This window comes from Melozone crissalis, unplaced genomic scaffold (assembly GCF_028551555.1).
Source record: "Melozone crissalis strain CALT ecotype California unplaced genomic scaffold, PUWL_Pcris_2 ptg000061l_1, whole genome shotgun sequence".
NCBI classification, from domain to species: domain Eukaryota; kingdom Metazoa; phylum Chordata; class Aves; order Passeriformes; family Passerellidae; genus Melozone; species Melozone crissalis.
In genome coordinates this window covers 13,921,658-13,936,091 of record NW_026535839.1, presented here as the reverse complement: position 1 = coordinate 13,936,091, position 14,434 = coordinate 13,921,658, and the positions used below count along the sequence as shown (strand labels likewise).

At 42.6% G+C, this 14,434-nt stretch overlaps 1 protein-coding gene across 1 annotated transcript in view; it reads right to left on the bottom strand.

The window, feature by feature from the left end:
- The window catches only part of WWC1 (WW and C2 domain containing 1), a 66,163-nt gene that overhangs the window by 23,982 nt on the left and 27,747 nt on the right, over positions 1–14,434 (bottom strand). Inside the window, exons 2-8 of the mRNA XM_054287776.1 lie at positions 11,973–12,082; positions 6,928–7,131; positions 5,208–5,284; positions 4,242–4,321; positions 3,216–3,345; positions 2,719–2,865; positions 1,630–1,703 (exon numbers count right to left, since the gene is read on the bottom strand). Of these exons, the coding sequence (XP_054143751.1) occupies positions 1,630–1,703; positions 2,719–2,865; positions 3,216–3,345; positions 4,242–4,321; positions 5,208–5,284; positions 6,928–7,131; positions 11,973–12,082 (822 nt within the window). The remainder of the gene's footprint in view (positions 1–1,629; positions 1,704–2,718; positions 2,866–3,215; positions 3,346–4,241; positions 4,322–5,207; positions 5,285–6,927; positions 7,132–11,972; positions 12,083–14,434) is intronic.

Sequence of the window (14,434 nt, the reverse complement as noted above, 5' to 3'; positions counted from 1 at the left end):
ACAGGAACAGAAGGTTCTTTGTGAGTCACTATATCCATAGTATTGTTCCAGCTTCAAACCAGTTGAGGTATTTGTTTCTGCAGCTCCTACTAAATACTAGTACTTGTACTAGTACAAGTACAATACTTGGTAACACTGTGCCAAAGCCATGGTACTTTGATAGCTGGAGATCTTTCTATTTTAGCATCAACTATTCATGTCCATTTAGAGCCATCTTTCCTCATGAAAAGGTTTTTTAAACTTTGAGAAAAACCTATAGATAAACTAAGAAAAATATGGGGTAGGAGCAGCAAGTATTCTTTAACTGCAAGGTGTGTTGTATGCTCCTCATCACCACTTCAAATGAACCAGAGTGCTGCCTTTATAAAGTTCTCTTTCTTTATAAAGAGCATATTAAAAGAGCAGGCTTGTCATTATTCACTTGCCCCTCCTTGGAAAAGATACAGGATAAAGGAAGAGTATTCCTCTTCAATCTGAATGTGTAAACTCAGTGTGAATTAAACTGAAGCTTTCAGCAAAGCTTAAAAGGCAATTTTAACATGCCAAATTAACCACTGCATCTGGAATGGTATTTTTAATGTTGCTTTTAAAAGTCACTGAATCATTTAAATGTCAAGGTGGTTTGGCAAATCTTCAACTGGCAAAATAAACAGTTCTGATAAAATTGCTCCACCTAAGAAAAGAAATGTAAATTTGTGTCAGAAGCAGTTGGGCACACAGTTTTTGACAACTGCCACAGACACAGATCAAATTTTATGCCACTGAGAAGCATGGCCTACTGGCCACTCCAGAACACCAAAATGAGAGCATTATGAGTAAGCTCAGCCTTAAGGCTCTTCTAACCAGAGGCTGGAGAAGAAGCCTTCTCTTTGCATATATCCCAAGCACAGATTGTACCATGCATCTGAACTTTGTTATTCTGGAGTTGCAAAGTCCCTCTAGAGCAGTTAAAAGTGAAGAAGGTCACCACCAGCAATGGTTACATCACTGAACAAAGACTAGGCCAGCCAAAGTCTAAGTAATAATTCTTGGTGGTTTTTCATTTAACTGTGCAGTTGTGCTAGCTATTATCTATTAAAAAGTAAATCCCGGAAAGCTTTTACTTAAATTGGCCTGTTAAGTAGATAGAATATTTTTTTAATTTATTCTTTATTCATTTGAGATCAGAGGGCAAAGGTACAAACTTACATTCTTACAGATAAGCTCTGGAATTTCAGCATTGGCCATATTTTGATGTGAGGTGTTAACACAATATACATTTCTCCTTATCACACTTAGGCACACAAGCATTCATTCATTTCAAACAAGGCAAGGAGATCCTTGCAGTAGAGTCTCCTTATTAGGAATGGGGAAGCACTGGCAACAGGTAGCAGAACCACTTATGTCCCCATAGGTGTGGCCAGACTGAATTCTTTATGCATTAGTCAGGCCTTAGTAATTTCTAGGATGGTTATTTATTTCTTGAAAGATAACGCCGGCCCAAAAAGCCTATTGTGTCACTGGCTCAAAAATGACCACATTTACTAAGCAGCAATGCTGGGTTTCAGTCTGGTGGCACCTCTTCTAGTGAACCTTGTCCTCAGAATGAGCTGTGTGACAACCAAGGAGGGCAATGGGCCAAAGGATTACCTTCTCTTTGCCTCTTCATACTGCAGCCGCAGTCGCACCTTCTCGGCCAGCTGGTTACTGCTGCTGCCCACAAACTGAGACAAAAACACCACATCAGCAACTCAGCAACCACCCCTCCTTTGATACTTCCTTGACACTCTTACAAGTGACACTTAATCTTAGTCATTTCCTAGTTAAACCAATCATAGCACAGGAACATGATGCACTTAAATACATTTTTCATTATTTCTTCAAATACTTAAACCCCAAGATTCAAAGGCCCTTTCTGGCCTAGAAAGAAGAGAAAATCCACCACATCTGTCTTGGGCTTCTATTTTTATGAACACACAAATATCTTTGCAATCCTTCATCTTAAATGCTCTTTTCATCCTTAAGTGCTGCACTGCAGTTTGAATTGGATGACATCTTGCTTTGTCTGTAAAATCTTATAGGCAAGGGACATTTCATCATGCCCAAATCTGCAGATCTTGACTAACATGTGTGGGTCTGACTGAAAGTGGCTGCAAACCTTTACTTAAAGGCTCACAGGAGAGGCTCTGTGCTGTCCTGTGAGAAATAAGATGTACCCTCAGCACTCACTGAGTCTTTACCAAGGCTGGGACCAACCTGACACTTCTGATCTCCTGGCATGTGCGGGACTAAAGGTTTATGAGCACTACAACTTTGGTGGCATCAAAATAGCTGCAAATAAGCTGTTGCTGTCACTTGTAACCCAGTGAAAGCCAAACACACTTAGGGGAAGTGTCCTCATTGGAGCTTAGCCCATACAGAGCTGCTCAATGTTTCTTGTCTCATAAATTATTGCTATAAACAGCTAAAGGAGTGTTTGTATCACAAGAAGCTACACCTACAGGTAAAATCAAACTTCCTTCCCTTTTATTGCTACCTGGGTTGCTCTGATAGAGACAGTGTGGGGAAATATCAGGTTGCCCTCAGTGATACATTAACACTGCACACAGAAACAAAGCCACACTGCAGTTCAAACCAGAAGTTATGATTTCACAGAAACTTGTCCATGCTTGGAAACTCATGGTGAGGTAGCTCTACACACAGTTCAGAGGAATGTCTCCATTCTCACACATTACTCACATTTCCTGACACATCTGTCTGGGAGCTGACATCCAGGTACTGCCGGGGCAGCAGAGGGCTGGAGCTTTCCACAGACACACTGCTGGCCCACAGGTCTGACTGGGATCCTCTGTCATTCACAAAGCTGTCTTTTAACCTGGCTAAGCTCTAAAACCACAAAAAAAAAAATAAATTCAAGAGGTGAGCTCATTTCTGCCCAAAGTACCTCAGCAGCTACAAAACTCCAGCCTAACCCCATGACTCAGATCTGACCATGTCTGCTGTGCCCACTCAGACTCTGCAAACTCGAGGTCAGGTATGGTTGGACTGCATTTTATACTTCTCATTTCCACCATCTGAAAGAACTGCAGAGGCTGTGGTTCAACCACAACGCAAAACTAGTTTAATAAAAACCTCAGTTATGTATCTGAAATACAGAATACATAAATTAATTCTCATAAATTCAATCTTCTAGCAGTGGTGACACAAAATACTATAAAGTCATCTTGTTTCAATACCTGAATGAGGTCTTGTTTTTCCTTCTCTCCTGATGTGATGGCCTTCTTGAGAGCTTTCATTTCACTTAAAATGGCTTGTGCCTCATCAAGTTTGTAGCCACCTTGAGTATCAGACATTTTCATGTCAATTCTGTATAGAAATTTAAAAAAAACAGTAAGCCAACACTTAATAACATCCTGTTAATTGAATCATCCTAGATGCATGTGTCTGGACATGGATTTTTAACAATAAACCACTCCAAACTATAACAAGGACAACAGAAGGAACAAAAGACCCCATTCCCCACTGCCCAAGTTACTCAGCAGTACATTAAGCTTCAGGGCTTTGCTTTCAGCAATATCATCATCTCTTTGACTCCTTAAGGAGGACAAAGGTGCATACAAATCCCCAAAACAGTGTGTTAGGGCAGACTGCTGCTAGCTGCCTTGTTTCTAACCTAGAGAAAATCAGCTTCGATATCTATGAAAATTACCTTATTTTCAGTCATGATTTCACAAACCAGGCACAGACTCACATGCACAGATGTATTTGCTTGCACAATTTAATTACAAGCCACTTCATCCTTCCCTTTCCTCAAAGGAATTCTACCAGGGTTGACCCTTATAATAAATATTTACTTGAAAGATGCCAGATGTCTAGTGACATAAAGGCAAATACCTGAAACTTTTCCTCCCCCTCCACTCCACCCCCAGTTTTTCCTCAGTGCCCTAAATCAGTAGCTCTTATAATTAACACAATGAGCTGTAGTGTCATCCATATTGAGCAGTACTGAGTAAAACAGAATATCAGTTAACTGATGAGATCCTGTTCAAAACCTTTTTGCCATGAAGTCATTTCTAATGTGGTCAATCCCACACAGGCACTGATTTGAGAGAACTCCCCCATGGCTGTGTACTGCCTTCAGCCTAAAGATATCATCAGCAGCACATTTCAGCTTGTTATTAGGCAGCTATTTATAAATGTAGTGGGGGATGCAATGCAAGCCAGAGATGTTGTGAAAAAAAAGATCTTGAGAACATACTCACTTCTTCAGGGTTTGAAATCCATGCTCTTTGTACTGGAGCTCTTGCTTCATGTGAGCTACTTCTCTCTTGAGTTTATTAACCTGCAGCAAGGTGTCACATTTTTAGAATGCTATTTTTTATGAGTATTTAGGCACAGTGCTACCTATACAGTTCAAAACTTATTCAGTGTAGACAGTACTCTAAAAAAAATTTCCAGGCAATCAGCTCATGTCAGGAGCAGGAACAGCCCTGACTGCCTCCTCATCAGGACTTTATCACTGGCCAGAGCTTTATCAGTAGCTGCTATCACACCTCTTAACAAGGGGCTCAAGGGAAGTTCCAGCCATGTAAGTGGAAAAATTGACAAAAATTCAAAAAAGAGAGCAATGAAACACATGTCAACCTTGCTCAGAAATGTTTAAAACCTTTCCAGTCATTATTCCCAGCATCAGGACAGGAGTTACCCTGCAGCACCTGAAGCCACATCCAAGCTCCCCAGAGAAAAGGCCCCACTGCAGGAGTAGCACAGCAGGATGATAATCCATACTGTAAATGCACTGACCCTACAGCTTGCTGTTTTATATTCCTCCACAGAGGCCACACTGACCTACTTTGCTTTAGTCCTTTCTTCCTCCCAAACTGAGCTCTGCATGAGAGCACACCCTCCCCTGCTGCCAGCCTGCACTAAGCCCTGCACACAACAGCTGCCAGTCCCTGGGGAGCACCCCAGCTCTCCAGCATGCAGCTCCACATCCCACAGCCATCCTGCACTGCCAGCTGCCAAGCCAGGCTCAAGTCTAAGGAGGAAAAAAAAAAGCTGTTTTAAATTCCTAAGACTGCAACGTTAGAAAATTGTGATAAACAACCTCCTAAATTACAACATTAGCTCTCACAACTGCTTTGGCATCTCCCTTCAGTATTTGCCATGAGGCCTGGAAATACCTGAACATTACTCATGGCAGGCAAAGGTCCATTTGTACTACTCACCCTGGATTTTGTAGTAGCAATCTCTGCTTTGAGGATCTCGGGGTCATACTTGGAACTTGACGAGGAGCCAGAGAGCACTGGAACAAACACAGAGCCAGTTCAGCAGCTCTGCCTTCCTCCCTACACTTCTACCAGCCCCACCACAGACAGAGATCTCCCATCTGCACACCCAAACCTCCACACACTGGGTCTGTTACCCAATTTCCACTGCTCAAAGACAGGGCAAGGCAATAGTGCAGTCAAGTACTGCACAAAAAGTGCAGACTGAAGAGGCCAAAGCATGTCCTGCATCTCCAAAGTCTGGATTTGTTCCAGGTTAACACACTTAACTCAAACTCCCAAACACATTCACTCCATTCAGTGGTGTGGCTTCCTGCATTTCCAAAGGCATTTAACAGAACTGAAGGGACAGGCATTGCAGCAAGTTTACTTAATTTTTTTTTCAGACTTCCTTATTGAGCAAACAATCCACTGAATGTTTAGAAACAAAGGAAAGAAAAGAATCAGAAGAAACTGAAAAATGTGATGCAAGCCTTTTCACAGCCTTGAGGACATGACCAACCATACAATGTGTCACACCAGATTAAATCAATGTCCCATTAAGAGCAGAACTCTCTTCTCAGCAGCAGTTAAACCCTTCTGCCTCAGAAGGTACAGAAGCTCCCCAATGTGCAATGCTGTTAGAGGTGGCTGTAGGCAAGGGAGATATTTTGCTCCTTGCAGCCATCAGTTTATGCCCTATAAAACATGGGAAAGCATTTCTAGTTATTTCTGTTTGGTTGTATTTTTCGAGACAGATCCCATCTCGCCCATGCAACTCATGTTGTCAGTGCATTGCTCTGGGTAGAGTACTCCTAAGAAAAGAGCAAACCCAGTTCTTTAGAGATGAGGGACAGCCTCCTTGTCAAACAACAATCCTTCAGCTGACAGAAAACTACTTAAAAAATGTTAACACCAGGCACAGGATTAGCCAGTGGAATTCTCCACCATCAAACATAACTCACAAGAGTGAAACAGGGGGAGGTTCTTGGCTGGCAAGAACACAGAAAATCTGCAATACTGAGGATTATAACGAAAATTCTGGAATACATGCAGGAAATAAATCCTGTTCTGGATATTTTCCAGCTCCTAACTAGTACCAGTAAGGAGGAAATACAGCATTCTATGAAGATTTCTGTACCAAATCTTGAAGTGACATTGGTATTGATGTGCTGTGACACAGAATATGGAGCACAAACTGCTGTTCTGCACACACTGAGAGGCAATCCAGCAGTAGTGACTTGGAACATGGCATAAAATACAGACCCTCAGCTCCCCTAGACCATCACTCAACTACCTGGGATATAAAACTACAAAAGGGCTTGGAAATACTATCCAAGATGGACCTTCTTGCTGTGTTTCTGTACTTTAAAGAGGGAAACCAAAGAAAATACCATGTAAGTTAACTTTTTCACACTGAGTCAACTACCACAATTTTAGCATTTATTGAAGCCCATGCAGAAAATCTGCACACTGACTGCAGTGACTGAGCCACACACAGGAGCGTCTCACAACAATCAGCCCTTACCAAACAGGTGCTGGGCAGACACCATGTCTGAAACAAAGAGTGCCATGGCACACCGTCCCAGTGCTCCATCCAAGGACCGGCTTCATGCCTGTTACTGCCCTACAGGGTGCACAGCTGAGGAAAGAGCAGGTTCAGAGCTCACAAAGTACTCACAGCTGGTCTGGGAGCCCAGTTTGTGCTCCCAAACATCGTGCAGCTGCCGATACTCCTGCTGGGCCAGCTCAAGCCTCTGCTGTTTCACTTGGTAGATCTCCTTCTGGGCAGCAATGGCCTCCTGGGCCAGGACAAGGTAATCCTTCAGCATGTGCTCCTGCTCCCGCCTCCATTGCACCCGAGGGTCCTCGATCTGAGTCGTTTCTTGGAGACAAAACAGAAGAAAGCAGGATCAACAGAATGCAGGTTTGTTCTGCTACTTGGAAAAGCTCCACTGTTTATGACATTTTAAAATAGTCTCTTGCCCCAGCCCTGTGATAGAAAAGTTGAATAAAGACATTTTCCTTTTTTTCTAAGGAGGTGACTGTTAATCCATAATAAATTCCAATGAGTTCTGCCATGCTGAATAGAACAATTCACAACAAATAGAATCATTCACAGCAAAACTGTCATATAACTCTTCATCTCCTCTGCTGCTGAAGCTGCCCTAGTTCTGGCTCTTAAAAACATCCACCCAAGAATATGCATACACAGTTGTAAGATACTGACATTGACTGTTATACTTATCTTTATTGCAACTGCTTTATAACATTACTAATAAAATAGCTCTACTATTTCACCGATAAAACTTATAGAAAATATCATTGCCACATAACTGCATTATACTGCACCTGACAACATGAAAGCAATTACAACTCTGCCCATCCTCTTTGGCTGCCAAATGGCTTTTATTGCAGGGGGGAAAGAAAACCTGCTCACTCAGATTCCAGAGGCAAGCAAAAATAAAGCCTGATTAAATCACAGATTTGTGGAAGCATCTTAAATGACATTATATTAACAGAGTCTCAGAGAGGAGAAAACATTTCCTTTAGGGAAAGCAGGCACAGCAGTAAATAACTAAAGGATAAAGGAGGTGGAGTTTAGGGTAACAAGGGAGTGCAGCAGTTAGAGCACTTCCATCTCCATTACCCCAACACAACCAATACATTCCAGGTTTCTAATAATGAAAAAGGGGTAAGGTCACAGCTAGTCCTAATACTAACGAGGTAAATTTATTGTCAGTGTTTGTCCCTGTTTTGTGAAGAAGCGCCCAAAACATTTTTCATTTCTATTTCAAGGCTATTACATGTTCTTGTTTGGTGCAGGTTCCAATATTTAGTTGACCAAGTGCTCTGAACTGTCTAAACTAACATGCTTGAATAAGGATGCCTAGTTACCACATAATGAATAATTAATAGAAAGGACTTGCTCGAAACTATCAGTGGGAATCTAATCTGCATATCTTAAGAGCCTCTTTAAATATTTAGTAAAAGCTGCCAGAGTGGAAGGTATGAGCAGCTCTTAAGTGAGTCAGGCATAAGACTAACACAGCAGTACACAGGATGTGGGGAAGAGAAGTTAGACAATATTCTTAGCAGCAGACTAGAAATAAAGGGTTTACCCAAGGGATGGACACTCAATCCTTCTCACAAGCTGTCCATGATCATGCTGAGGAGAAAATTAATTGGCTACTCCAGCAGTAAGTTGTTTCTAACAATATCTCAAGACCCAAAAGAGCACATGGCACTTCAAATTACATGGCAAAACTTGGAGAAGGAACAAAATGCATCAAAAAAAACCTCAGTATAGTCTGTAGAAGCATTTAAATGGACTTTTACAGCTCCTGAAAGCAGAAGAAATATTTCAGCTGATATAATATTAAAGCTAGGCCTGGACCTGTGAAAAACTGCCCCAAAATAATATGAGGGAAAAGCAGCTGCTTGTACCAGCTGTAGGGGCCCTCATGGACAGCACTGTGGTCTTGGAGGGAGCAATAGGAAGATCAGGAGGGCACAGAACCTGCAAGACTCTGTCATGCCCATGCTCCTGCCTCAATTTTTGCCCCCAAATCCCATTTTCCAGATAACCATTACCCACACCCAGATGAAGTAACCCTTTTCTCCACAGCTGAACCACAAGGGGAAAGTCTGGGGTTACCCAGGGAGATACTCCACATTTGCAGACATGCAGCTTCCCTGGACAGTCACCAGCAACTGAGACTTAGGGCTCTCTAATTTCCAGCATCAAAAGTATGTTGGCAAAGTGCCTGTGGCTCTTGAATCAGATGCAGGACACTGGATTGTAAGTCTACCTCAATATAAGTCTTCAAGCCTGGTTATTTCCAGGTTTTCCTTAGACTAGCAGCCCATTCTTCCTAGAATCCCAAGAAGGGAGGTGGAAGCTGCTGCAGGAAAATTCCTCTGTTATAAGCAGTGAGGAAGAAGACTGCAAAAGCCTCCAATCCTGAACACCTCTGTGAGGTGGTGAAGCACTGCCAGTGCTCCAAGCCCATCCACAATCTGACCCAGGGAATGCTCAGCAGACAGCTCACACAGAACATGGACAACACACCGAGGTATTAAAATGCTCTGTGTCCAGATTTATTCTAAATATTCACCTCAACCTTTTCAGTAATCAAAGCACTAAGAGCAACCCCTTGATTGCAGCCCTGAGCTTTGGTTTTCAAACATGTAGAACCAGTCAAGAAAAGTGTTGGCCAAGGGCTCTCACTGAGCCCAGCTACTGAGAAATGCAAAATACATTCAGAAGTGAGATGAAAGAACTATAGAAATGCAGGCTATTACATCATTTGTTGTCTTGTGAATTCCTAATTTAATGTTGAGCTTGTCATAAATAAATCTGCTTGCTTCATGTTGGAGGAATGCAGGTTTACAATGCTTGCATCAGCATCATTTCTTTGAGCAAATCACACTCTAAAGTTCTCCCAGAGAGGCACACTCAAGGCTCTGCATTAATACTTTATTAGGAATATTCTGGGTACTCAATTCAATTTAATTGTATTTATTTTCCCTCAGAGATGTGGTTACAATTGTACTCCATCTTGCTTCTTTTAATGGCTCTTGCCTTTAGATTTCAGTCTGTTCTTGGGCTCGTTTTTGATAATGAGTCTCAAATACTTGTGTGGTATGAGCATGACCCAACCATGGCTCCATCCCCTTCCCACTCTGAGCAGTTCCTTCCTGCCAGGGAATCTGCCAGAGACCTTGGAGAGGAAGAAGGTTTTGGACACTCCCCAGAGGATACTTCAACATGAACCACAAAGCTGAGCTGCTTGATTAGGTTAAGGTAAATGGATGTGTTCTGCTCTGTTGTGATCTGGATTAGAGCCGGCACAAGAAATCTGTCATGAGTTTGTTTCTCTTCTTTTTAACTTTTTAGTTGGAACTCTCATTTAAATATTGAGGCCTCTGACATCCCACACAAGTGGAAGTTTTTAAAAGGCACTGTTACTGTGCAGGTGTCAGCACAGCTGGAAGGCTTCTCTGCATGCCCCTGAATCCTGTGGTGCCTGTGAGTGGCACAGACCTGGGGTAACTGCCCCAGACCTTTGCATGTTCACCCTGCACAACTCCAATGTATAAATAAATGTATAAATAAATGTATAAATAAAACCATGTTTGGTTTGTCCCAACTGCATTCATGCATTCAGGTTGGAAAAGGTCTTTAGGATCATTGAGTCCAACCTCAAACTTAACAATGCTGGAGTTTGTGCCAACTGAAACACTCCAGGGGTCCAACAGGCTTCCATGTCCCACAGCTCCAGGTCAAGGCTATTTTCCCATTCCCAGACTGTGAAATGGACACCAGACCTGGTCTTACAGACCTGTAGGAGATCCAAATTTGTGCCTTGCAACTTAGCACCTTCTAAAGCAAAGTTTGTCCACTCCTCTCCCAGCAGATCTCCTTTGTGTGATCCTGTAGACTTGCTTACTCTTTCAAACTTTCCAATAAAAAGAAAAATCAACATCCCCTACCTCACAGAAAATAGTTAGGATGAAGCTATTTAAAGATATGTCATCCTAAAATCACAGGGTTTACGTAAGTTCTAAATAAAAATATTTGTGTCACCTTTACATCTGGAAACTTATGATCTTTGTATTGTATATTGGGGGTAAGTTAGAGCTTTTGGGAATATGTTTTTTTCATTCTGCATTTTTAACACTCAAGAGAAGTTGCTAAAGCTTGGAGGGTGCAGTCTCAGGCCAGGTGAAGTTGTGGCAGTTTGGAAAAAGGGAAGGGTGTGAAGATGAAGATATCCAAGGGGGGAAAAAATCCTCCAAGGAAAAAAAACCACACCAGACTTCCAAATTTTTATTTCTAAAAAATCATTTAATTTTCAAAAAAAAAAAAAAAGTTAAAGTTCTCAGTTGAAGTCCTAGAAGTAGATTTAAAAAAACTCACAACTTAAAGGAACTCAAGGAACTTTTGTCTTTTAAAAGTTTCCCTCAGCACGAGTTGCAAGGGTCCCCTAAAGGGTCTGGACATGGTTCTGCTGTCAATTTTTGGGCTGCAGCTGGAGTTATTCTGTAAAGAGAATCAAAGTCACTGATTTGTTTTGCTTATTACTTTTCCAGGGGATTTGTTCTAGCATAACCCATTACAGTTATTCTATAATGTCTGCAATGATACAACAAATGCTGTATTTTCTTATAATCCAAATGAGCTTACAAAATTAACTCTTTTGGTTTATCAAGCAATCTAGCAAAGGGTGTAAGCAGTGGCTTAGTTTGAGGGCACAGGATAAAGGCCCTGAACAGGACATCCCAAGCTTACTTGAGGGTTTTGTCTCCAGCAAAGGCAGTGTGAGCACCTGCAGCCAAGGGAGCTCCTTCAGTTCATCCCTGCCAGGGGAATCCACACAAGACCTTTGCCCTGTTTCTGATGGTCTTGTGACAGGGACAAATTCCAGGCGTAGAACAAACTCCAGATCACTGCCACCCAGTTGGACTCCTCAGCAGAACCAAATCTGACAGAGGTGTGTCCACAGTGGCTTGAACGTGGCTGCCAGTTTGAAGATTGCAACCCAAAAGGTGTCAAATTCCTGCTCAGAGAGGGAAGTACTTTGTAGGATGGAGAAGGACAGGATTTGATTTCATGAGCTGCAGATGTCATTGACTCTGAAACATGCTGTTAGCAACTCTGTGGTTTTGTGTTCAGTAAACTTTAATAGAGGCTCTGCAAAAACACAGTAGCATGTCACTTACTGGTGTTGTGGTCTATGTAATAGACTCCAACCTGAGGGTCATAAGCTTCTTCCCATCCTAAGGGCAGCTCATCACTGATGCAGTCAGCAAAGGTCAGTGGTTTAGTGTACCTGAAATGCAAAATAATATTTAGCATGAATAAAAGAACACTCCCACATGCCTGCTCCAAACAACTGACCAGAAAACAAATGCCACAAGGGCTTCAGTATCAAAACCACAGAGAATTGAAAACCATTTTAAAGCCTTTGTTCTCATAAAAATAATACACCACCAACTCTTCCCTTTCTCCATCTGAAGCTAGAGCAAGATGAATTCATTCTGACAGAGCTCCAGAGCCTTGCCCAGCTCAGCCAGTACTCGCTCGACAAAGGAACATTAAGAACTTTGCCAGAAACAATTCCTGCCTCCCCAGTGAAAGAACGAGACTGTTTGCAGGCAAGTCCTGTACCAAAAATATGTAGACAAGAAGGAGCACGATGAGAAATGCAATTTGCATAGCATGAATAAGTAAGGCTGAACAATCAATAGCAAGTGCTGAGGACTGTGGGACCACTTGTCATGCAACTTCTCTCATTTGCATTGCAATATGCTCTGTTTCATTAATGACAAACAAGATTAGTTTCTCAGTATCAGAAAACGTGTAACTCACTCCGTCTGAACAAGGAAGTATTTCCAGAGCACCGCTCTGAGGAGTTTTTCTATTACAGAGCACAGCCAGCAACACTCTGAAGGCCTGTGTGGCTAAACACAAAGCTGAGAGTACCCACTCCTTGAGTGGCCACACAGATTTTAATCACCAAAACCTCGTCCCTTTCCTCCCTTTCACTGGGAGTTAATGAGGTTCAGCTTGCACCAACAAAACTGCAAACCAAAGAGCACTGCAGGGAGGCACAAGGCAGGAGGAATTAATCCTGCAGGTGCCTCACACCCCCAGCTGCCAAAAGCACAATGTGCCAGAGGCCCAGAGATCCATCACACAGGCCCAGTGCTCTGCGTGGTGGATGGATGGGTGGGTGGGTGGGTGGATGGATGGATGGATGGATGGATGGATGGAGGCTCAGTGTGCCCTCCCAGAGAAGCCCTTGTGGCAGAGAGCACAGGACACACTGTACAACACCACAGTCCCTCCAGGCAGGCGCATTCTGAGAGCAAAGGGTGAGCAAGCACCTGCAGAGCTGCACCCAACTCTGCCACACGCAAACAGCATAAAGGGAGACACAGAGCACCTCTGCAAGACACTGGACAGACAACTACAGACAATTATTTCACTTTTGAGACTGATATTTTCAGCATATCTCACAAGGAGCACCCATAACCAACACTTGCTTTCCAGCAAGTCTTCCCTATCCAAAGGTAATTAAGGAGGGCTGACAGACAAGTTTTACTGAGTTCTGAGCAGATGTCATCTGGAGGCACTGAGAACCAGCTGGTACTCACATATTAACATCTTACAGTCACTCGTTGTTAAGAGGAATTTTAGGGAAAAAAAGCCTTCAGCCAGAAGATATCGCCTTCAACTTTTATATAAAAGCTTTCAACATAAAATCAACATTTAACAACTAATGTAATTCCCCCTAAATATGACCTATAAGTCTGGTATGCAGTAAGAATGGGGTGGGAACATTTTTGTAAAAGCCATGTAAGCCACTAACACCTCTAATTTACCTGCTGTTGCATTTCCCTTTCAAAGCATTGCCTATGCCATATAAAGCAGAGTTTCAATCACTATTCTCTCAGAAAATTTCAATTTAATTTAAAGCTCTGCTGTGCAAAACAACTCAGAGCTTCACAATATGGAACTGTGAAACTTTCTCAATAAAGTTTCACTGCAGGGTTTATTTTTACAGTTCTTAATCTAGACTGTGTACCAAATGTGTGTTTGTATAGAAAACAGAGATTACCTGAAAATAAAATAGAATCTCAATGCTTGTGATTGCTATCCCTTATCCCATGCTCTTCCCTGTGGATCAAGCTGTTTCCTCAGCCTGAGTACCCAATATGTGCTGCTCTGAGTTGATCAAATCAAAGATGCACAAGGGTAAAAATGCAGAGCAAGGTCAGATACAAGCCACTCTCTGGAGATAACAGAGATGAAAGTGCTGTAGCAAACGTGTTGGAAATTTTAAGTTAAACACCAGGGTTAACACCTTCCCCCTCTCTGAAAATGGCATCTGCTTTTATTTAACCATGGTGGTTCACGTGGAGGCTGCACAGGTAGGGCAGAGGGAGGGCACAGAGCTAAATGCTGAACTAGATGGAGCTGCTCCCATCCCTGAGAGGGGCACAGTCATGCTGGGATCACAGAACCATAGAATATATTGAGCTGGAAGGGACCCACAGGGATCATCCAGCCCATCCGCTGGCCCTGCACAGACATCCCAACAACCCCACCCCGTGCATCATCCCTGAGAGCATTGCCCAAAGGCTCCTGGAGCTCTGGCAGCCTTGGGGCCATAACCATT